This window comes from Daphnia pulicaria, chromosome 6, assembly GCF_021234035.1.
Source record: "Daphnia pulicaria isolate SC F1-1A chromosome 6, SC_F0-13Bv2, whole genome shotgun sequence".
Lineage (NCBI taxonomy): Eukaryota > Metazoa > Arthropoda > Branchiopoda > Diplostraca > Daphniidae > Daphnia > Daphnia pulicaria.
The window spans coordinates 16,710,966-16,733,275 of record NC_060918.1 but is presented as its reverse complement, the minus strand read 5'-3'; the positions used below and the strand labels follow the sequence as shown (position 1 = coordinate 16,733,275).

Sequence of the window (22,310 nt, the reverse complement as noted above, 5' to 3'; positions counted from 1 at the left end):
TACGAGTCTAAAATTCGGACCACACATTAACAGGGGTCTCGTTCACAATTTTAACTAAATTTAATAAAAATGTGTTTATTTTAACTTAACTTTTTTATAAATCAAATTTGATCCTTTATTTCACTTTTTGAATTTCGCGCCACCTGAATTGATTATTAAGTGGCGCAACGTTCAATTTTGTCGCGCCTGCTCTTAAAAAATTAGTTCAGCCTCATGACAACATGAACATGTTCTGAATGATATATTAGCCTAGCAACTCATTCAAATGTGCTTAAAAATTTTTTTAAATTATACAGTCAAGTGGACTTTTAAAAATTTCAAACGTTCGCGCCTATGGCACGTTTTTAGTGCCATATGTAGCACCTCAACCCTCAACCTCAACCCTCAATCTTAACCTTTACCCAGCACCTAGCTATTTTCCGGCGCTATTTTTTTTAAATATATATATTATATATTTTATATATATATATATATATATATTAATATATAAAAATATATACTATTTTTCAGACGAATTTACAAAAGAAATTAGTATCTTGGTTCATAGAGGGCACCAAAGAAGTGCGACCAGCCCTGCAATTGGCTGTTAAGAATTTCGACTTTTGCACTAAGCTCCGCCTCTTGTCCGGGAACTGGCTTCATTCGAGATAGCCGATTCCAACCATAAGTTCCCCCACCATACTAATACACCATGGTTGAGGTGCTGAGTTGAGGTGCTACATATGGAACTAAAAACGTGCCATAAAAAACGTGCCATACAAATCGCCTCCCATGATTACGTTCAAAGACGTCTTGTCGGTTCTACTCAGTTCGTGAAAACTGATGTCCAGTTGATTCATTCGCTCATCAGCGTGCTCCCCTGTACTCCCCATGTGAGTATTAAGAAGTTTTAGCTTCAGGGGGCCCATATGCGCCTTTAAACGATAAAGGACATAAGTAATTTTTCTTTTAATTGTGCATTAATTCAAACTCACCTCCACTTTAAGAAGATTACGACCCATGGTCGTTGCAAGGAAATCAATGATTTCGTGGGAATCATAGTTGATCGTGAACATATTCAACATCGTAACAGTGAAGTATCTAGGCCTATAACAAAAAAATTACAGAAAGCCCCTTTTTTTTAAGTGTGCATTATAGGCTGCTAGATAGTTACCCATCTACATTCCCTGGAAAAAATTTGAACTGTGGAAGATTATTTTCCAAATAATCCAATGTTTTCGGTATAACTTCCTATAATTTAATTTGAAATCCGTCGTCCGTTAATTATTTGCTTAAAACGTTTAAGCTTAACAAGTACGACTATTCACCTGAAGAAACACAACGTCAGGGTTGTGAGTCTGTATAATCTTTACCACAGACTTTGTTCTCATTTTCAAATTACGGTCATCAAGCCCGTCGATGTTCCATGAAATCATACGGAATTCGGAAGGTGGCTTTGTTGTGGCTGTATCGGGCAATTTTGCGACGTCTTCAGATTTAGCTAATTGACTAGCAACATCTTTACTGTATCCACGATGAAAAGGGGAGGTTAATTATTTCTTAAATTTTTTTTATATCACACATCACAATCACACACCTATATCACACAACCACGTTTGCCGCCCCAGTCTACTACACCGCGGAATCTATGTATTACTCTGCTGCAAACTACTAAGATGCTCCTGCTGTTTACTGCACCACCCATGCCCTGGAGTTTTACACTACAACTTACGCTGCCCCGCGCTGCCCCCAGCTACTAGACTGAGGCTTCCACCTTATCACTACATACGCTTGTCCGACCTACTACCAAGCCTACTACACCGGGGCTCTGAAGAACTACGTCTACTATGCCCCGAGTCACTACATTATTAAGGCATTCCCCAACTCACTACAAGGACTTATTATTAGAGCTGAAATTTCTATTTTATTTAATTATGTTTAAGAGGAGCGGTTTTATCTTAATGGTTACTAGTCACTGGGAATTGATTGTTGATCTATGTTATGAGAAAATAAATATTTTTAATGGTGGTAACTGTCTTGATAAGACTTTTATTAAAAATAGATGCCGTCATGCCGAGATAGATGCCAAGATTTCATGCCAAGAAATCTTATCTTTTTTATGTAAATTTCCATATTGTTGATGTCAAAAAGCCACAATTGATAAACAGTTGGAAATACCCCCCCCCCCCTCCCAATTCAATCTCAGTGATCAAAATTCAAATATGTCTAACACTTATCTATGATATGATAAGAAATGAATAGAGATAACTGCTGAAGTCGATTACATGTATTTAAAAAAAGTGTTTGGGTTTCGGTAGAGAGTAAAATACCTTTTTTTTTGTTGCTTTAATAAATGAATCTTTTTTTTTTTGCAATCCAGAAGCGACTAGGACACAGACAAGGGAGAATCCAAAAGTAAGTCACAACAGTTTGGTGTGTTATTATAGAGATTAAGAACATTAGATGGAGGAAAGTGAAATGCCAAAAATGCTATTTTTTAGTAGACGTTAAGTGCAATTTTTTTAAATACGAAAAAAGAGTGACGTCCCTCGAAATAGAAGAAAACCAGACACATCTCTCGTCCATTCTGCGATTGAATGGTATTTTTTTTTTAAATAAATCTTTTTTTTTCGTCACTTCATATTTGGGAGCACCTGCTGCCTGTTAGTTTCTTGTGATGTTTATAAAGCTGCCCACTTGAAAAAGATTGTTTACAAGAAGAAAGCAGAGATTTGGAAACAACTTGATTGCTCTTGAAATACCAAAACCCAATCGGAAATTCAAAGCTACCTCGTGTGATACATGTGACCCAGGTATTTCAGCAAATAATATTGTGGGGGGGGGAAAAACTTTTTGTCGAGGATCCGGTGGATCGGTGGAGAGCCCAGCTAACTTTTTTGAACTTTGGACGTACCCCTGGTGTAACATGCAACACGCAACGGACAGGGAATGTCCTTCGCATGAATTGATTCTTGATATTGCTTCAGCCGCAACGCTTAATACCACTTAATACGTTTGCATGATTCCACCAAAGAGAAATGTGGTGCTTCTTGAATTCTCTCTAAACACCCACGCAACATGACGGAACTCCACTGTGTAATTCAATCAACAAGCTATCTAATGAAAAGCGCAAATAAAGATACTTGGCGAATCAGATTTATCCGTTTTCTACTACAACAATTCCTTCACCGAAGGAATATTGAATCGATCCCATAACCCCAATATCGATTACTCAACAGTCCCCAGACAGTCCCTTCATCATTTCTAGTTTATTTGTTTTGAATGGGGCGGGCGTTCGAGCACAGTAGAAAAACCAGACTGATATCAATGCATCGATTACTAAGAGTTTATTAAAAATGTGTTCACCCATGGCATCATATGACTATTCTAAAAACTAATTTGTGTAGCCGATCGCTGTAGTTGGTGAATAGGTTTATTTTATTAGCCATCAACCCTTACACTGTAGTTACATCAGTGGTGAAAGAAAAAGAGAGGCGACACCCCTTCATTAGTAAGAATATGCGATGGGGGGGAGACAATTTGTTTAAAAGAGGCTTTATTATAAGAATTAAGAATATGGAAGGCATCTGTGTATGGAATGATACACAAGCAGAAAATGATTTCATATGCGGGTGTTTGCAACATCTTAATCATCTTTATCGATGGCTCCATGCTTCAAAATGCGAGTAAACTCCAAGTAGTCAAACATGCTCTTCTTAATAGGAGCTTCCCTATACATTTCATCCACATCTTCATCAGTGAAGCGGTCACCCATAGTGGTCAGCAGTTCTCGTAGCCTCTCTTCATTGAGGAAGCCAGTGTTTTCTTCATCAAAACAACCAAATGCATTCTTTATTACTTCCTCTGGATCAGTACCTTGAAGCTTCTCTCCAAACAAAGTTAAAAACATGGTGAAGTTGATAGGACCGGGTGCTTCGTTCATCATGGCTTCCAAGTATTCATCAGTTGGGTTTTTACCTAGATTCATAGAAACAAATCAATAGAGGAATGAAATTATAATGATCCCTCTTGTAAATTACCAAGAGATGCTAGCATATCATGAAGATCTTCCTTATCCACAAATCCATCACGGTTTTGATCAATCATGTTGAACGCCTCCTTAAATTCTTGAATTTGGGCTTGATCAAACATAGCAAAAACATTTGAAGTTGCTCGCTGAGCACGCTTCTTAGTAGTTCCACGACGTCCAGCTGTCTTACGTGACGACATTTTCTGTAAAAACACAAATCAAAGATGAAATTGTTGCATATGGGAAAACGACGTCAGGTGAAAGAAAGTTTTCCAACCATTACCATATTTGGTCACAAATTTGTACATTCTACATCTAGGTCAAAACACACTACTAAATCTATTGAAACTTATACATTTAACGATAGAAAATCTAAACATAATTCAGTATTAGTCAATACAACGTTAGTAGACATTGCAGTTATTACCTTTGGCGGATTTAAACACAACAAACGAATGAAGTATCAATACGAGCAAAATCTGTTTGTGACAGATCAGTGGGCACTCCCAGAGTGAAATTTCTCAACGTCAGCTGAAGACTCAGAATCCAAACTGATTTCGCCTCCGCTAGGGGGTCCCATACCAACACGTACGCCACCTAGTGTTGGCGTCTACAGATTTCGTAATCGGGAGCGGATTTTGAAAACACGAGAATTAGTTTCCGAGAAATCGAGATGTCACTCCTTTATCGTATAATCAAACACCTTGTGCAGACAGCTACTGCATCCTGTTACTGTTTTTTCAACTTTTTTAAAATAAAGTATCCATTTTTTATCAATAAAGTCTCTTTTCTCTATTACATTTCAACTTTGAGCAAGTGACGTCAATTTTACGTCATCGCCGCGATATTTGGTTGACCTTTAAAAAACACCATTGAAATTTTGTAAAACAACTTTTGTGGGTATAACGTGGATAAACAAGGGTATGAGCATAATACTGCAAACAACTATGCATCTGATCAAGAAACTCGTTGCCAAAATAGGTGAACTGCCTTTATCTCTATTCTAACGGCGTCTGACGGTCTATAAGCAGTTCGCTAACCAACAAATAAACTAACAAAGATTGAACTACATGCGCTTACGGCTTACAGCAGTTGATTATTAACAACTTAACGCCAAGCACATTCAGAGTCACCAGTCCCGCCCAGTTTCTCTATATGTGGAATCTTTATTATTTTTTTGAATCCATTGCTTGTAATAAGTGTCGTAAAATATACGCTTTTTAGTGTCACGCGACAACATAAAACTACTATTTTAGATAAATAAGAGTGTAATATTATTTATTAATTACTCTTATTTTTATCGGGAATTGAATTTCATTCGGAGTCTAAACTATACGAGCGCTTTCGTTCTGAACTGCATCACTTTTTCCTTGAATTATTAAATCACTTCAATCAACATTGAAAATTTTCAGTTATATAATGTCAATAAATAACCCGCACGACGCACGTGTAACTATAAATTCCTTCCAACCCGACAGTGTATGAGATGATGAACAACCTTCTTCCAATTTTCCAGCAGATATATTTACAACTAAAACTTTCACCGCGTACACATGAGCACAGCATTACATTTATTCTCTACTAAAAACCTTAAATTGGAAATACCGCAGATAAGCAACATTTCTCTACTGAAAGCCTTGAATTGAAAATTTAAACCTGTGACAGCAATTACTGATTCACGAAATAAATTACAACACCAACCAGTCATAACACGAACTGTGTTTTGAATTATCCGCAAATAACATTATGTTTAACAATCACATAATATATCCCCATCCTGTCTTGCGCTTCAAAACATCAAGGTCTTTCTCAGCTTGTGATTGATTTCATTTCAGTCATAGCTCTGAAATAAAAGCACACATATGTAAAATGAAATGAGTTCCTATATGGGGTCTGAAATACTAAGGTGTCATTTTTGTATTTAATCTCGTTGTCTCGATATTAAAAATGTTGGCACATCGTTTCGTACCGGATGTTTCGTGGGTTCGTCAAATGACGTTCAACATATTTATTACTCGACAGCAGCTCGGAGAAACAGACACGGCATTCCTTTATTGATTTCTTTTTTTCTTCTTCTTCTTTTCTTTTTCCCATTGAAATTTGGACTTGACGCCACGAAATGCTGAAATGTGACCCCGTTCAATCTTTCGCCGTGCAGCTGACTAGGGCATAATAATCATATGATACGTTAGCAAAGCCAAGTCGTAAAGTGGTACAGACTATAAGTTACTTCAATCATCAGCCCAAAATCAGCAAAATCAGCGTGGCGATAAAAAAAAAAAAACATCCAAGTAGTTCAATGGCCTAGTCTTCAAGGCACCCAACTGAACGATAAACGCACCAGTTGATCTCGAACTGTCAGTGATGAATAGGACCGGCTTAGTCGTCTCTGTCTTCGTCATTATCTCCTGTAATAACACAGCAGAATTCATTTCGTTTTGTTAAGCTCTTTGGTTTACTGTGTCTGCAATTTGTGTGAACGGTTTGATTGATCGGTTTGTTTCTTTGCTGTTGTAAAAAAAATAAAGATGTAGCACGATGTGGCTGTTGGGATCCAAATCACGTTTACCTGTACGACTATTCAGCCAGTATAGCCATCGGATCACCGACTGTAAGCACCCTGCGAATGAAAAGTCAACTGAGCGTTCGCGTAATCAACACTGAACTGCTGATCTTTAAAGTACGTTTGATAGAAATACAGGAAAACTTTCTATTTTTTTACCATCAAATAGACTAACATGTTAAGCAGTTGGCAAATCACTCACTATGATCCCTTTTATTTATAGTTAAATGATTCAAACTTGACTACATCAGAAAACGAAGAATGGTCGGGAACGACTTTACGCCACCTGGAGACGGAATTCCAAGTCGTTTTGCAAAATAATACCGTGAGTAGAGAGACCAATAGATCTTATATAACGTATGTAATAAATAATAAAACTTATATAAAGTATGTAGTAATAAAAAACAAATGTACTACAGCTTATATTGGCTTTGGATGACGCAGCTTTGACGTCGTATAGTTTCCTCTGTGACTGGCTGGTCATTTTCATTTCAACATGATTGGAATGCTAGTCATTTCGAATTCATTACATCGTCTTGCCATATATTGGCTTATAATTAGGTGCAATCGTTGGGTTATCCTGTGCGTTCAAATGTCAGCCACTGGGCGGTCGGTGTCCACAAGGGAATGGCCAGTATTTTCAGCTTGAGATATCCGGAGCCGGAACCGAAAGACGGCCGCCTCACCAGCAGCAAAACCTACAGTTCCATGGAAGTACGCTACATAATGTTGCGACCATTAAATCAATATATATGTATACAGTATATAGAACCGTGAATCAAAGCTTTCGAATGTTTTCCCTTGTGACTTTGATTCTAGGAAGAGGTGACTGGCCGATGTGCCAACGTTTACGAGTGGTATGCACTGGAGGACGATGGTAAAGCGGGAACCAAACCCGCTGACAAATATCTCTGTCATCCGACATCCAGCAGCAGATATCAGCTGTACAAGACGAGAGATTTCGATAACTGTACGCAGTTGTCCATGTACAATATCTTGTCTCCAGCTGGATGGAGATGTCGACCCGGAACGGCCATCTGCGAAAACGCCCAATCAGTAAGAAGACGTCCGTCGACAATATAAGAGCATATCATCCTCATGTATCATATATTCATCATAGGACGCGTTATTGATTTTCCTTTTATTTTTGTTTTTTCGAAAAATTCGTTTTATTTTAAAAAAGACTTTACTTTTCTTTATTCTTTATACTGTCTAGCGATCGTTAGTTGAAAGGGTTAAGCTCTGCGGAGACTTGACGAAGAGGAAGCTGGACATTTTGAATGTGGAAGTGAGAGAAGATTGGATTGGGCAGCCTTGGGGCGCCAAACATGGCCCATCCGCGTCCGGAAGAATGAGCATCACACAACGGGTGACACTGACCGCAAAGGAGGAAAATAAAGCCAGGCCGGGCGAAGAAGGGCCGGCCGCTGCTGCTGTCGAACTGTTGCATCGGCGAGAAGGTGCTGCTGCTGACGGGACCCGGTATGAACAACAATCGCTGGCTTACGTTTTTCGTGAGCCTGAATCGGATTTGGCGTTGCTGGACGACGGCAAAGTGATAAGCGATTTTCTCGAAGATATCAAGGAGTTACGCTCCATCACCTTCCGACCAATGGAGTTGGTCAAGCGCAAAGGATCGAATTTGAGGATACGGGTGCCTAAATCTATATACTAGATAGCTTAAACTTTTGTACGCTGTTAAAATAATGGTCGATTTCTATTGTCCTTTAGCTGTTCAATCGCTTTCGATCCTTGAGTCGGCTCCAGTTGGAATCGCTCACAAAAGAAGCTCGACGTCAGCTTACACCTCAGCAATGGTACGGTAGGGCTATATAATCAAGTCTTTCCTTATTATTATGTTAACAGTTTAACTTACTGAGAGCCAGCAAAAGATTACTTAAAGTTCAAAGCAAATATGCGCATATTTTAACATAAATAGAAACCATTAGTTTTCTATCATTTAGACTGCAAAGTCTAGCCTGCAGTCGAGTTGTATATAATAAGAGATATGCAACTTGATAGAAAACCCCGAATATTTGTGCCTCATCTCAGTGGGGGAAGATCAAAACTTTCTTTCCGAGAAGCGACTTTATTAGCCAAGATAATTACAAAGAAATCTGTCTCTGGTTTTCGTGTTTGCCCGTCGTCATCCTTTTCATTTGCAATTTGGGCCGCGTTATTATCTGAAGGCAGCGCGTGATGACACGCCAAGGCTCTCTGCATCTGGCACCTTATGCAATTAGTACGTCCTATACACTACGATTTCCTCGACATAATTTTCCTTCCCTTCACTCGAGAGTCGAGAGAGACATTCACAAAATTCTAAGACATCTTCCCATTTCCAGTTTTCGCTAAATTCTTTTCGGTCTGGGAATGACAGAAATAGAAAATTCTAACGCAAGAAACAGACCGAAAAATCAGAAACTTGTTTTTGTAAATTATAAATGGATACAAACTTTTATGTATATATTTCAAGTCATTTATTCAATTGGGTCTATCCAGTACATTCGATGAATCCGATCAATAAACTAGAATTTTTTTTAGCTCGCTTTAAGCAAGTAGGAAGACGTGACCAAACCTCAGGGCGCAGGAGCAATTTGTGGTGGTCTCGTAGTCATTGCGATGATGCAATTCTGTTACGTCGATCTGAATGGGTCACCCAATATCAATAGTCGCAATAAAAAGTTGATTATGTCATTTTGTTTTTGGGTGGGGCGGATACAGGTCGTTTTATTTCCAACAAATGGCCATGGTGGGTTCGGCCGTGACCTTAGATATCGCCGTCCAGCTGATGGAAGCGGAACAGATCACCAATGAAGATGTCATGAGTCTCATCTCGGGTTTCAGCATGTTTCTACGCGATCCATCCGACCACGTCCTTGGCCAGCTCTTGGTAACTACAAATCACCTATGATTACTTCACCGTAAACCAAATAAAAATGAAAATTTGTCAAGCGGCTTCATCAATGAGTTACAAGCTTCGATAAATCTCATTTTATTTTTCGTTCTTTTCCCCGATATTTCACCTCGCCAAGTCGTTGCTGGACTCGAAGGTGGTGCGACGAGAGCCGGACCTTCGCCAGACGGCCATGGTTTCTCTGGCATCTTTTTTCCGTGTGGCTTGCACCGATCGATTATCAGCCGAGACCCGGTTCCCGTCGCAGTATTTGAACAGGACGTGGGACGCGGGGCGGAGAGACACTTGGCCGCGACGCTTTGTGAAAAGAATCGCCGTGGAGATCAGTCGGGGCGAGGCCGGCGATCGGAGCGCCGCTCTGTCGGCCCTAAACATTCTCGGCCATCCATCGCTCATACCCGTTGTAATTCCCCTGATCGAGGGAAAGGTAAGAACATACGAAAAAAAAGAAAAAAACCAACACACACACACACACACACAAAAGAACATGCGCATTTGGGAGATTTTCTCCCGTATCGATTGGTTATTCTTTTTTTCAAAATAATTACAACAGAATTTGATTTGATTTCCTTTTTCCCAGTTTGCGTCCCCCCTCCGGTTACTTGGTAGTATATCTATAAAGTAATTTGGTTAACATCAAAGTTAGAAAAGTTCGCGGGAAGGCAGACGACACTTGTGTGTAGTATTGAACACTTCCATCGCAATATTTGGCCTATTAATATTTTCTGCCTTTTGTGTGACGAATCGTTCGAGCTCTAGTGTATAGTCCAACACAAAAGTTTGAAAAGAAAGTCTTCTTCTTCTTCCTTCGCCCCCCTTAGCGACTTTGGCGGAAGTTATAAAGGTATATAGAACTATATACTATATAGAGGCGTTGCATCGACGAGTCTGACGCAGTCGACAGGCTCTCCAAAAGCTCCAGATATACTACTCCGCAATCCGTGTGATGGAATAGATCCCCCCGCCTTTTTGGTCTCTCATCTTCCCATTCTTCCGCGCCATCGAATCAAACCGTGTCATCCCGAAATGAACAATCAATTCGTCTTCAACTTCAGCCGGGAAAAAAAAAAATTTAATTTGACTTTTTTCCCCAGAAATTGTCGGTGCTGCTCTGATGGCGTATATGTATGTATAGTTTGTTTGATTTTCCGTCTCTTTCTGGAATCATTCGATCGATACGGAGAAGCTATGAAAATCAAGCGACATACCTTATTCCATTGATTTCCTTTTTTCCCCCTTCAAAGGAGTTGGCAGCTCGGGCGGGGCGAACTAGGTTCGATTACGAAAATGGTGGGGAACATTTTCATGGCTGTCAAGTGTCAAAGACGGCGCCATATTTCGCTTCACGTCGGCGATATAACAAGGCAATGAAGCGCGCGAAAAACGAAATGAGAACGCCGAATGGATTTTTCTTCTCTATACGTACATATATAGGTGCCAGATCGTCACACAAGTGTCGACATCAGGGACTTGTATGTTCGCTCTCCTGATTTGATATCGAATGTGTCTGTGTGTGTGTGTCTTTTTTTTTCTTTTTTCAATTTTTTTTTTTACGTAAGAAAATAAAATAAGTCAACACCATCTAACCCCCCAAAAAACGGAAGGTTGATGCCAATCCAGCCATCCGGACGAAAGCTGTTTTGGCGCTTCACAAACTTGCTCATCACGGGGACGTTGTGGCCATCAAGATTTTGCATACCGTCTACGCCAACCCATCAGAGAATTACCAAGTAAGATGAGCCCTCGTCATTTATTTTACACCCGCAATGGAATCGTTTCATCGCCGTTGATGAATTCGTTTTATTCCACCCGCTCCTATAGGTTCGATTGGCGGCCTTCACTCTGCTGATGCTCAGCAGTCCGCCCATTCACGTCTGGCAGGTAAATAATAGGCACATGTAATCCATTTCAAAGTTAAAAAGAGCCTTTGACTCGAGTTGAAATCGACTGTTGACTCGGATAATTTCGCAAGTTGTGCGGCAGAGGCCTTTGAACTTCTAAAAATTCTTTTTTTATTATTTTAAATAGGCCGTGGCGGCGAGAACTTGGTTCGAACCGAGACAAAGTCACGTCGCTTCTTTCGTCTTCACCACATTCGACACGTTGGCCTCGCTGCGCACTCCGTCGCGATTCCTGCAGAAATTGTAAAAATAACCAAAATAACCCAAAATGTTTCGATTGTAAATATCGAAGCTTCTTGTTGACTCTGTGACGCGGTTATCTCTATATTTGCATATAGATCACTGAGGGCCAAGCAGGTGCTCAGGTTGACAAAGCCAGTGACCCGGGGGCGCTCGGCTAATTACATCTGGTCGTACGAGAAGAGGCGCCGCCTGTTGGCCAGCTACCTCCGCCTGGAAACGTTCGCTAACAAGGCCTCCATCTTCCCCAAGGAGATCTACGGTCGACTCAACTTCAACTTGGGCGCCATTGACTTTGATTTTCTGGAATTCGAGATCCACGGTCATCACATGGAATCAATACTCGCCCACGTCCTCGCCCAGCACGACGACGGCGGCGAGTGCAGCAGCAGCGGTGGCCAGCCAGCACGCCGTACGACGCCGGACTCGATCGACGCTCTCCTCCACCGGCTCAACGTCAGCTACCCTTCGGGCGATCTGGGCGAAGGTTTCCTCCATTGGACTTTGATGGAATCCATTGAAAAGTTTTGGTCATTCGATGGCGCCGCTAAAAGCATCCGAGGTCTTATATCTCCCATCCACTTTCTCATCTTCTTTCCCCCCCTGTTTGAATGTATTCCGCATTCGATTATTTAACAAATGATTATAGCCACCCCACCCACTGGTCCTCAAACGTCAACATAAATACGAGATGCGCGTCTAACACATGACGCTTGTATGTGTCTCTAATAGGCTATCTGGAGTCGTCGGCGTCGAGCTGGAATGTCGAGTGGCTCCGGCTCCTGCCACTTGTCAACGTCGAGATCCGGTGGGCTAATTCCATGGGCCTCGTCGCCGAGATCCAGGTCAAAGGTCAGATCGCTGCCAGTCTCAACGGAACACTCCAGTACAGCCGCAGGCCGATGATTGTCGACAGTCACCTGAATCCAACGTGAGTGGGGGAAATGTATTTCAATATATCGCGTGCTGCCTGCATGTGTGCGGCGTGCGGATGGAAATTCAATTCCGGTTAGATCCTGAATGAGTTGAAGCCCTCGGGCGGAGAACATTGTTATTGATTGGCTTTTTTTCGTTTGTTTTTATTTGTATTTGTGTGTGTGGATGGAAAAGGTTGGCGCTTGAAATCGATTCGTCTATGGCAATCCAGCCAAGTAGCGGCGGCGTCGGTGGCGTCGCGTCGAGCTCCAACATTCTTCTGTTGGCCTCGCTGCCCGGCCGCCTCAAGGCCCAATTGACGGAGCTGCCCGTCCAGCGGATCGATGTCAAATGGTCCGCCGAGAGCTCCAATGAAACCCAAGAATTTATATTACTCCACAAAAGTCATTGTCTAGGCGTCTGCACCGAGTCTGGATCATTTCAGGTGAGTTATTGGGTTGGACCTGTCTATCAGCCGGCCAGCAAAAAAGTGCCAGACAGCTGGACCGGTTGTTGCGGTCCGTGTAAGTAGTGTGGACGACGGAAGTCTAACGGATGTTTGCCTATCAGCAGGTCGAGATGTTCGAGTGGAAGAATCTGCTGGGCGGCGACGTGGGCGTTGGTGGTGGCGGCGGTCATCCGGACTGGGAGAAGCTCTTGTCGGCCGTCAGTTTCTCTTGGCTGCCAAATGAAAATATGGCGATCGGTTGGCAACAGTTCTCGTGGCGCAAGTCAATCCACCCGAGCGTTTTCCAATTTTCCGTCCAACTGGGTATAATATAGCAGGAGAATATAGACTTACTATAAGAAAGTTCTAGTCGTATATAGTCGACGTAGTACATATCCCTCGCCATATACTTCACTTCACGTCCTTCATACTTTCTTTACGCTCCGCTGGATCTCTCGTCATCTTCGCGTCTTCTCCGCAGCACACTCCACATATAGTGGGGCTAATCGCATTTTCTTTTTCTTTCTTTTTTCTTTTCTTTTTCCTTTTTTTATATTTTCGCCCTTTTGCATTGCCGTGAAGATAAGGCCGGAAAACCGATGGAGTGGATTATGAAATCCGGGACTAGCGATTTGCTCCCAGCAGCGCCAACTCTCGTCGGTACGTCAATATCAAAATGCATCGAATTTTTATCCCCCCCGCCCCTTTTTTTGTTTTAGACTTTTCCTCAGCAATTTCTCAATTTTTCATCTTTCTGTTTGGCATTGATGTGACGTTCTTTATTCCGTCTCTAATGCTCAATTGGTAACCAACCAGCTGCTGGGTTATAAAGTTAGGAAAAAGAAAAAAGAAGTTTCTACGTTTTCAGACAGATTTATGGTAATGTCGGAGCTTATATTGTTCTGGAATATGTGCGGTTTGAATAGAGGGGAAGAGTCTGTCTTGTTTAGTGCTCTCACCACCGCACACATAGTCCTACTTATAATACGCCGAGTGGGGGGGGGGGGGGGAGGTCGGAAACTGTAGATGTGTGTTGTTGCGTGTTGTTGTTGTTGTTGAAACGGAGTCGCTCATCTCTTTGGCAGGAGGTGAAAGTCAAGGAGCGAGGGGATCAGCGACGGACGGCCAGGATCCACGACGAGTGACAACTGAGAAATCGACAAGCCTCAGCAGCAGCAGGAGCAGCAGCGATCCAGTCGATTTCATTGTCATCGAAATACCAGCCGAGGGACGACGAGGAGCCAAGCCGATTGCTTGGAGTGCAGCTGCTCCTCCTCCTGCTTCTCAGCAACGCTCCTCAGTCTGGCCGGAATTATCCAAGCAAGTACTGTACACACAACTTTGAACTCTCCACACACAATCTATCAATTTTCATTCCCCTTCTCCTGTTGTTGCTGTTGCTGCTGTGTCCAAGCCAAACGACCGGTCTCTCCTCTCTCGTTTTATTTTTATCTTTTCTCGCCGCCCGACCACGCTGCTGCCTGCCTGGCGTTGGTGGAGATTCTTCTCTCTCTCCCGCTCGACTCCCGACAAAATATTGATCTTCGTTTCGCTTGTCTACCAGTTGTCTCTCCTTCTCTCTCCTTCTTCTTCCCAGGCTCTTACTCTTCTCTCTCTCTCACACGCAGCCAACCCTTTTTCTCTGTGCATGTGTGCTGGGGGTCCTCCTTCTTATTCCTTTTTGTCTTATTTTTTTTTCGCCAGCCACTTTTCACGTTTTATGCATTAACATGCTCGTGTGTCAGCTGAGCGCCCTTCTCTGCCGCTCTCATATTCCGAAAGCGCGCAAAAGCCTCGCTTGCCATCTCGGAAATCAACCGACCGATGCTTTTGAATAATAGATAGGCCGTTTTATCCGTAGAGTTTCTCTATCTCGTCTGCAGAGATATACATGGACCGTTGTACGTCCTATTCTCTTTTTTGTCTTTTGTTTCTTTTGTTTTTCGGCGGATTCATTTCCACCTTTTTTTTATATTCCTTGTTTGCTTATTTTTTTATATTTTACGGAGAAAAGATAGGACGTCTTTTATTCAACGTTGCCAGTGGGCAGGAGCAGGAGCAACCGCCGGAAATTCGGGAGCCAAACAAACAGCGCAGCGGGAAAGGCGATCACCTGGCCGTGCGATGGAAATGGCAATGGGGCGATGACATTTACAGCACGGGCGCCCGCGATTTCCCCATGGAAGCCCTTCGCACACGCTACACGGGTAGAGATTTAAATCACAATGTCAATAACAAGCCCCCTTCAACATAACAAAAAAAAGGAAGAAAAATTTAATAAAACACATCACTTTTTGGGTTTGGGTTTCCAAGGGAGATTGAACAGCAGCTGTCACATTTCAATTCGCCGTTTCAATTGTCTATTTTGTCTTTTTTTGTTCACGGATACCCCGAACGCACATTTCCTGGCGATATTGCATGCACACTATGTCTGATATGTCGAATGATAGTAGCGGTGTGCTGGTGTCGATGCTCAACTCCTGACGCTGTGATTTTCATTTTAGGCGAGTGCCGGATTGGCGCGGCCGAGATAACCACGTTCGACGGCGTCGTTTACGAGCCTCGTTTCGTTGACGGGTGCCAATACATGGCCGTGGCCGCCACAGGTCCCGACGACAAAGCCGTGATCCTCCTCGATCGCGGATCTAACGCCAAAAATCAGGTAGGACTATATCAACTGATTGCTTATTCCCCCGTCACTTCAACGTGATTTAACGGGATTTATTTAAGAAAAGTAACAAAAGTCATTTGGTCTTTTCATTTTTGGAAATGTCAAGTGAGTAGTGATTATGGTAAAAGGTCGCTCTTCATCAAGTCTTTTGAGCACCAGCATTATACAGTACGTACGTCAAACAGCAGTTAAAACACCCAACAGATCAAACTGAATTAACTCTCGTAATTCATCTCAAATAATTCAGATTTAATTCGTACATGAATATTAAAATAGTTTTTTTTTTAAATTTTCAGTATAAGTGACACTATTTCATGTGTACCCGCCATAAATTAATCTCAATCTCATTTATAATCACAAGAATTTAATAATCGTCTTTTCTTTTAAAATGGTCTGGTGTTTCTGTTAAGTTTCTGTCAAGTAATTTATTAGTGTATTAATACGATAGATTTTTAATCAACAGGTCCTCCGACTGATGGTGTCTGACGACGCCATCGAAATCGACTTGGCCAACAAAACATTAATCGTCAACCGAGTGCCAATTCCTCTGGCGCAGAAACCCTCTGCATCAGCAGCCAACAACAGCCGATCACGCAACCCCAGCCCCGGCGGTTTCACGCTGAGTTCGTGTCACGGCGACTTGCTGTACGCCCGATTCGTGGGAGACGGACACAACAAGAGAGAGGACACACTCCAACTCGAACTGCCCCTCAATGGACTCTTGTTGGACATCCATTCCGCAGATGAAATCATTATCAAAGTACGTACGCAATTCATCTATCCATTTCCATCAATTATAAGACCAGCCAAAAAGAACTTTGATGGTTATATCGCCATCGGCCATCCCCGTGACACACTGTATTATTAGTATTCCACTCAAGACAAAACATGGCCTCGTAGTGGCTTTCAACTAAATTGGCACAAAATTCGTCCATCTCAACGAGAAAGTAGCCCATAAGGCCATAACCGTTTACATTTTGTGTCTAATAAGGAAAAACGATGCCATCCCATATAGCCGAGAACATCCGTTCAGATAACCCGTTTAACCCAGAAACGGGAGAAACGGCTCTAGACGAAACATGAACAAGCAAACCGATTTGGCACACACACAGCAGTACAGCACAAAACATATTACAAGACAGGGCAGTTAAACGAAAAAGCGGTAGCGGGGGGTCGGTCGCTCGCTCGGTCGATGTACATTTAGACGACGTCCAACTGTGTCAATGCTGTTCCCCGAACGCAGTTCAGCCATATAATACTCCGTACACAGTTACACACACTATCAAACGTCTAACCTATATAGTATAGATCTGAGACGCCGCGAGATATAGAAGAAGGAATAGAAATAGGATCGAAGCGGCGGCTGCTACCGCAAGATATAAGACGCCATTGCCCTATATTTATATATAAACTACGCACATCATAGTATGAAAGTCACTTTGGGGATGGATTTGTATTTGTCATTCATCATATATTCTCAGTCGAGAATATTTTGATATGATTAGCGCGCGGAGGCCCAGTTTATATGAGAGAGAGAGAATGACAATAGTAAAACTATAGCTGGGCTCAGTGATGCTATATACTGCCGGACAAAAGGCCAGCAGCAAAATATATGTATGGCTGCACTGATGCTGCTGTCTAACTCATTAAATTGTTTGGTACATTGGCAAAAGGGCCGAGAAAGTTTGGGCGGCCAATTGCAAGGACTCTGTGGCGATATGAATGGCGAGCGCTTATTCGAATTCCGCGGGCCCCGTCGCTGCGTTCTTTCATCGGGCAGCCTTATGACCGCTCAATACCAAACTTCCGACCGCCCGCACTGCTCAATAAGGTTTCATCCCAGCATCTCCCACGACGGCAGCAGCAGCGGCAGCAGCAGCAGCGGGGGCATTCAACAGAATAAAATGGAGTCGTCGTTGGCGTCGTCGTCATCTAGACATGCCGGCCGACTTCCAGATGACAATTTGAATAACTGTCCCAGACAGGAAGGATCGCCGACTGTCATCCAAATGCCCATCAGCGCCACTGGTCAGCACCCAAACGATGACTTGTAGCTAATAATACAAATTTATATATATATAATATTCCTTTCTCGCAACATCAAAATCTATGACGCCGATGAAATATACTGCCTTATTATGGTCCTGAATTCGATTTAATTCATTCAACGGGGTTTGAAAATATTATTCGATAGATCCTGGAGAGTGACTTTCCTTGTAGTTTTTATTCAATTCCTGATATTAGGATTAAAGCGATCAAAATCATTTTTTTTTACTTTCAAGAAATTTATTATTATTTAGAAATAACTGTACTAAGTCGGATATTAATGTCATTTCGGCCGCTTCCGGTTTTTGGAAATTTGAGATGACGCACTCTGCTACCTGTCAGATTATAGTCTACCTGATGGCATAGCTCATTTGATCCCTTTGAAGTCTAAGAGCTCGCGCCACCCAGGCGTGAAATTGAATGAGTGGGCGCGACCCTTAAATAATTCAAATGACACAAAAAACAAGAAAATAATAATAAAATTCCAGGTGTTATTTCTGGATGGCCACTAGAGACGAGTCTCGAGCTCTCCTCTTCTTCCATTGAAAATCAAATTCCGCCCACACACCGTTGAATATTTGATTTCCGGAAGGAGCAGTAAAGTGTTGCGAGACGTACAAATCGCAGCAGTGCGCGCAGCACAGCAATACTACCTTACATAAAAATGCACGCCGTTTGTTATCTCAAACTTTTTTTCCCCCCTTTAATTAAGAATGGTTAGGTTACATAGGATTCTACACACCAGCCGAATAATACTAGCTCTGTATAATGTTTTGAGATGGATAAAGAGTCTACGTCCAGCAAGACTTGTTTAGATGCTACACTTTACGACCCCTTAACTTTGTATCCGTATACGCTATACGCGGCTATATAATATGCTGTACACCAGACTGTGCTGTACATCTAATTCCGGAGTGGCGCCCGGCGCTGTATATAGCCAACACACTAAGTCATTAAATAAGTCCGAAAAACTCTTAACACACACACACACACAGTGTGTATATATATACTTACTCCTCGCAGCAGTGGGTGGCCGTTCATTGACTGGTCGACCCCGTTCCAATTAAGTTTCAATTGAATCTTATCCTCATCACCAACAGCAGCAGCAGCAGCAGTAGCAGCAGAAGCGCAAGAATAAAAAAAAGCAGAAGAGGCATCCATCATCAAGAAGCTCGGGCCAGCAACAGCAGCAGCCGGCCAACAGCAGCACACTTTCGTGCGAAGTATACAGCAGAGAGCAGAGTCTGCGACGCTAAAGTTGTTGGTTTGTATCAAAGTAGATATGCCGTTTGGCTGTCACCATTCTCACAAAAGGGACGGACGAGAGAATGACAAAATAAAAAGAATGAAAAAATATATTTTTCTCAGCTCTCTAGCTTAGAAAAAAGAAGAAAAAAAGAATAGAGAGAAAGTGTGTGTAAGGGTTAGGATCTGAGAGACTATAAGACGCGGGCAGACATGAAAAGAAAAAAAGAAAAGAAAAAGAAAAGAAAAAGAGAGAAACTGTTTGGGAACGCGGCTAAAGCCACACAGCATGCCGCGTGATAAATCCATGGAAGAGAGTTACGCTCGGCCGAGTGGAAATGATGCTCCATAGCCTTATACTGCTCCTGCTGAATAGACCTACTGCTCCTGCTGCTCCTGCTCCTGTTCCTGCTATACTACACTATACAGCCTATACATTTAGATTTATTTATTTCTATCTATATAGGCGTATATAGGGTCCGTTTGTGTGTTCACTGAATACAGTTATGGCCATCTTTTTTGTCGTGAATACACACACACGCAGCATGCATACATGGATATGGTGTCTCTGTTTTTCCCGTCCCGGTTGCCGATTGGACAAGCGAAATAAGAGCCGATGAAATATTCACTGGCCAAAAAAAAAACCCCCGGCAAGATGGACATTCTCTTTTTTTTCTTTCAAGATATTGTGTGAAACTGACGGAGAAGAAAAATCCTTGGAAAAATCCCCTATGTGCCTTATTTACTTTGTGTGTGTATAGAGATACATCGACGTGTTGGATCGATGGAATCGTCGAGTGCAGTAGCAAGAGAGACCGGCCAACAGCAGCCAGCCAGGCCAGGCCAGCCAGCCTTTATATATTATTATTCAACAGCGGCTTCTTTCTGGAGAGGGGGGGCTCTTGTGCAAATTGAGGTGCTGCTGCTGCTATATGCTGTCGGCGCAAACAACATTTCCTCTAGACGACTAGAGATCCTTCCTTTTCCCGAAATGTTCAAGCTGGATGCTGAAATTCCAAAAGTTCCGTCTAATATGTCTCGAGTCGACAGCTTCGCCTCTCTCCCCGCTGAGAGAGATACTAGACTGCTGTATGTATAATGTTGAGCCTGATAACAGTTTATGGCGCAACACAATAGATGAGTGCCTGACTGCCTGCCGGACTGCCCAGCCTCACACAAGTTCCATAGTGTATAATATAGGCGGCCCCGGCTCTCTCCCCCCCCTTGAATGCCTTGGATGGATCCCGGGGAAACATCTGTTGTAAAGGCCCCAGGTTCACTTGCTTAGACTTGGGTCACAGATCTTGATGCTCGCAGGGTTTAATCGCGTTCCACTGTGGCTCTTCTCTGCTTATAACCCAGTTAAGATGAAGTAGCGTGAATAATAACGTCGCCCCAAACTTGCATCGGGACTCCCCTTACAAGATTTCCAACTCTCATTTGATTAGAGATCTCCAGCACAACTAGTGGCTACGTATACTGCGTTTAACTGTGTGTAGTATCTATCAATGAGCGTTCAGAATATATGATATGGCCAAAGATAAATAGATCGCTGTAGATATAACTGCGTCTATATCTAGGTGCCGGTATGGACGCTGTAAATTGTAATATTTATTGGTGCACGGTTGTGCTGGGGCCTCGGCCCGTCTCTAGCCTACAAAGTATATATCTATATGATATTGGCCCAGGAGCTAGGCTATAGACGCCGTTCACATCCTAATCATTCTCTATGGCGTATTACTGCTAGACGTGCTCGCAAAAAATAAAAAAAGAAAAAGATAGTCGGCTGGCGTCCACCGGCCTTATATTCCAAAAAGTTGTGTGCTGCTGCTCCTATATAGGAGCTGCAGCTTTCTTTATGAGGCCTTTTTAGCTTTGACGCCAGGCGCATACAGGATGGCCTTGTGCTGTTTCTTTTTTTCTTTTTTCTTCTTCTTCTTTTACTTCTTGCCCGTTGGCCGAGTCTGAGAGCGAGCGGGGCCCGCTCACGCTGATTCCGCCGTTTATAAAATATCGGGTCGGCATCCAGTCAGGCGCTCACACAGCTGATGGATTGCAAACGATCCCTCATCGAGCGCCTCTCTCTCCCAGTCCGGGATACGGTCGTCGCTCTGTCATCGTTTCCCCCCAAAATAAAAAGAAAAAAAAAATAGGGCCGGCCATTTGCCCGTCAAGCGCAGTAGGAGAAAGAGAAAAGAATAGCGCGGGCAGCGACGGGCGGCCAGTCGGTCGGGACTGTATATCTCTCTCTCTCTCTAGTCTCTCTATATGTACAGCAAACAAGACCCAGCAGAGTGCCACCAAGCGCTCTCATTCGCTCGACTGATTTTTCTTCTTCTTCTTCTTCTTCTTCTCTCTTGTCCAGCAGTCTTTCTTTCCTCCTTTTTTCGCCCATCATCTCTCGCGCTGGGCTTCTATACACAACATAGTTTCCCTGGCTCAAGTCGGATTCGCTTTGCTGGGCTGCTGCTGCTGCCGGCCATGTATAGATATATATACAGTCCGGCAAGAGCTATCCTGTTTTCGCTATCCATCTATAGTGTGTTTTGATACTGTCCGTCTACTATATACTATAGAGCCAGCAAGTCTTTTATATTATATTTTGCTCGAGCTCTCTCTCTATATGCTGGTCTGGTTGTGCGGTGTTTTTGCTAGGCCGGCCGGGCTATTGATGCCGCTCTAACCCCCCCGCTGGGCTTCCACTTGGCCTGTTCTCATATTACCGCGTCGTCGTCTCGCCGCCCGGCACAGCATGATGGCTGCAATTCTCATTTCCTCCGGAAAGCCAAAAGACTATCTCCTCTATTTTTATTTTTCTGGCGTTATTTTTTCTATTTTTCTTTTTTTTGCCTTTTATTTATTTGATACGAACAGCTGAATCGGATGGGGCCGCTCTCTCTCTCTCTCTCTCTGGCGCAAACCTGTTCCTTTCATTTCATTAGTCCGATGGACTAATAGAAAACGGCGCTTCCTTTTAAGCATATCTACCAGCATCTAGACTCTTATTTAGATGAATCTAGAGCCTATTTATTGTGCGCCATCATTTCGACCAGACAAGCTCCAATTTATTTGTACTGTATTTCTTAAGTAGATGATTTAAGTAAGCCTGCGTATCATCGTATAGCATGTGCTGGTGCTGCTGTGTGCGGTTGAAAAACTGGTCGACACACAACGAACATTTTAGCGTAGGGGGGAAAAGAAAATAAGAAAAGAAAAATGAATACAGCGCACACATTTCATTGTGGTTTATGAACTGTATATATGCAGCAGCGTCTATATATAATATGCGCTATATTTATATGTATATATCTACAATACAATACACATACGTATTTAATACTATAGCGTCTTTTTG

The 22,310-nt window shown here is 42.7% G+C and overlaps 3 protein-coding genes across 4 annotated transcripts; 1 reads left to right on the top strand and 2 right to left on the bottom strand.

The window, feature by feature from the left end:
- Positions 1-690: 690 nt before the first annotated feature.
- On the bottom strand, positions 691-1,524 carry LOC124341789 (tyrosyl-DNA phosphodiesterase 2-like). The gene is made up of 4 exons (XM_046794732.1): positions 1,308-1,524; positions 1,154-1,230; positions 975-1,080; positions 691-914 (listed from the first exon to the last, which is right to left on the bottom strand). Exons 1-4 carry the CDS (start codon positions 1,413-1,415, stop codon positions 729-731), a joined length of 477 nt encoding a protein of 158 aa, XP_046650688.1. The 5' UTR covers positions 1,416-1,524; the 3' UTR covers positions 691-728.
- Positions 1,525-3,394: 1,870 nt separating this feature from the next.
- LOC124341788 (myosin regulatory light chain sqh) lies at positions 3,395-4,595 on the bottom strand. The gene is made up of 3 exons (XM_046794730.1): positions 4,437-4,595; positions 4,020-4,212; positions 3,395-3,957 (listed from the first exon to the last, which is right to left on the bottom strand). Exons 2-3 carry the CDS (start codon positions 4,207-4,209, stop codon positions 3,626-3,628), a joined length of 522 nt encoding a protein of 173 aa, XP_046650686.1. The 5' UTR covers positions 4,210-4,212; positions 4,437-4,595; the 3' UTR covers positions 3,395-3,625.
- Positions 4,596-6,310: 1,715 nt separating this feature from the next.
- LOC124343959 lies at positions 6,311-17,813 on the top strand. Of its 2 annotated transcripts, none has more exons than XM_046797346.1 (22): positions 6,311-6,419; positions 6,538-6,689; positions 6,796-6,897; positions 7,134-7,286; positions 7,392-7,628; positions 7,789-8,226; positions 8,304-8,389; positions 9,297-9,465; positions 9,608-9,916; positions 11,094-11,219; positions 11,311-11,370; positions 11,518-11,633; positions 11,729-12,192; positions 12,363-12,561; positions 12,741-12,990; positions 13,119-13,317; positions 13,576-13,653; positions 14,079-14,317; positions 15,008-15,200; positions 15,498-15,655; positions 16,128-16,424; positions 17,338-17,813. In XM_046797346.1, the coding sequence occupies exons 1-22, from the start codon at positions 6,374-6,376 to the stop codon at positions 17,716-17,718; spliced, it is 4,452 nt and encodes a 1,483-aa protein (XP_046653302.1). In that variant the 5' UTR covers positions 6,311-6,373; the 3' UTR covers positions 17,719-17,813. The 2 variants fall into 2 exon arrangements, with proteins under 2 accessions (XP_046653302.1, XP_046653301.1); XM_046797345.1 differs by having other exon boundaries at positions 13,116-13,317.
- The last annotated feature ends 4,497 nt before the right edge of the window (positions 17,814-22,310 follow it).

What these genes read in the sequence shown, in the direction of transcription:
- LOC124341788 (XM_046794730.1), bottom strand. Translation starts at nt 4,209, where the DNA reads ATGTCGTCACGTAAGACAGCTGGACGTCGTGGAACTACTAAGAAGCGT. An exon ending in TGATATGCTAGCATCTCTTG is followed by an intron (nt 3,958 to 4,019) that starts GTAATTTACAAG and finishes CTATGAATCTAG; the next exon opens with GTAAAAACCCAACTGATGAA.
- LOC124341789 (XM_046794732.1), bottom strand. Translation starts at nt 1,415, where the DNA reads ATGATTTCATGGAACATCGACGGGCTTGATGACCGTAATTTGAAAATG. An exon ending in TTTCCAGGGAATGTAGATGG is followed by an intron (nt 1,081 to 1,153) that starts GTAACTATCTAG and finishes TTATAGGCCTAG; the next exon opens with ATACTTCACTGTTACGATGT. An exon ending in GTAATCTTCTTAAAGTGGAG is followed by an intron (nt 915 to 974) that starts GTGAGTTTGAAT and finishes TATCGTTTAAAG; the next exon opens with GCGCATATGGGCCCCCTGAA.
- LOC124343959 (XM_046797345.1), top strand. Translation starts at nt 6,374, where the DNA reads ATGAATAGGACCGGCTTAGTCGTCTCTGTCTTCGTCATTATCTCCT. An exon ending in TCTGCGAAAACGCCCAATCA is followed by an intron (nt 7,629 to 7,788) that starts GTAAGAAGACGT and finishes TATACTGTCTAG; the next exon opens with CGATCGTTAGTTGAAAGGGT. An exon ending in GACAGTCACCTGAATCCAAC is followed by an intron (nt 12,562 to 12,740) that starts GTGAGTGGGGGA and finishes TGGATGGAAAAG; the next exon opens with GTTGGCGCTTGAAATCGATT.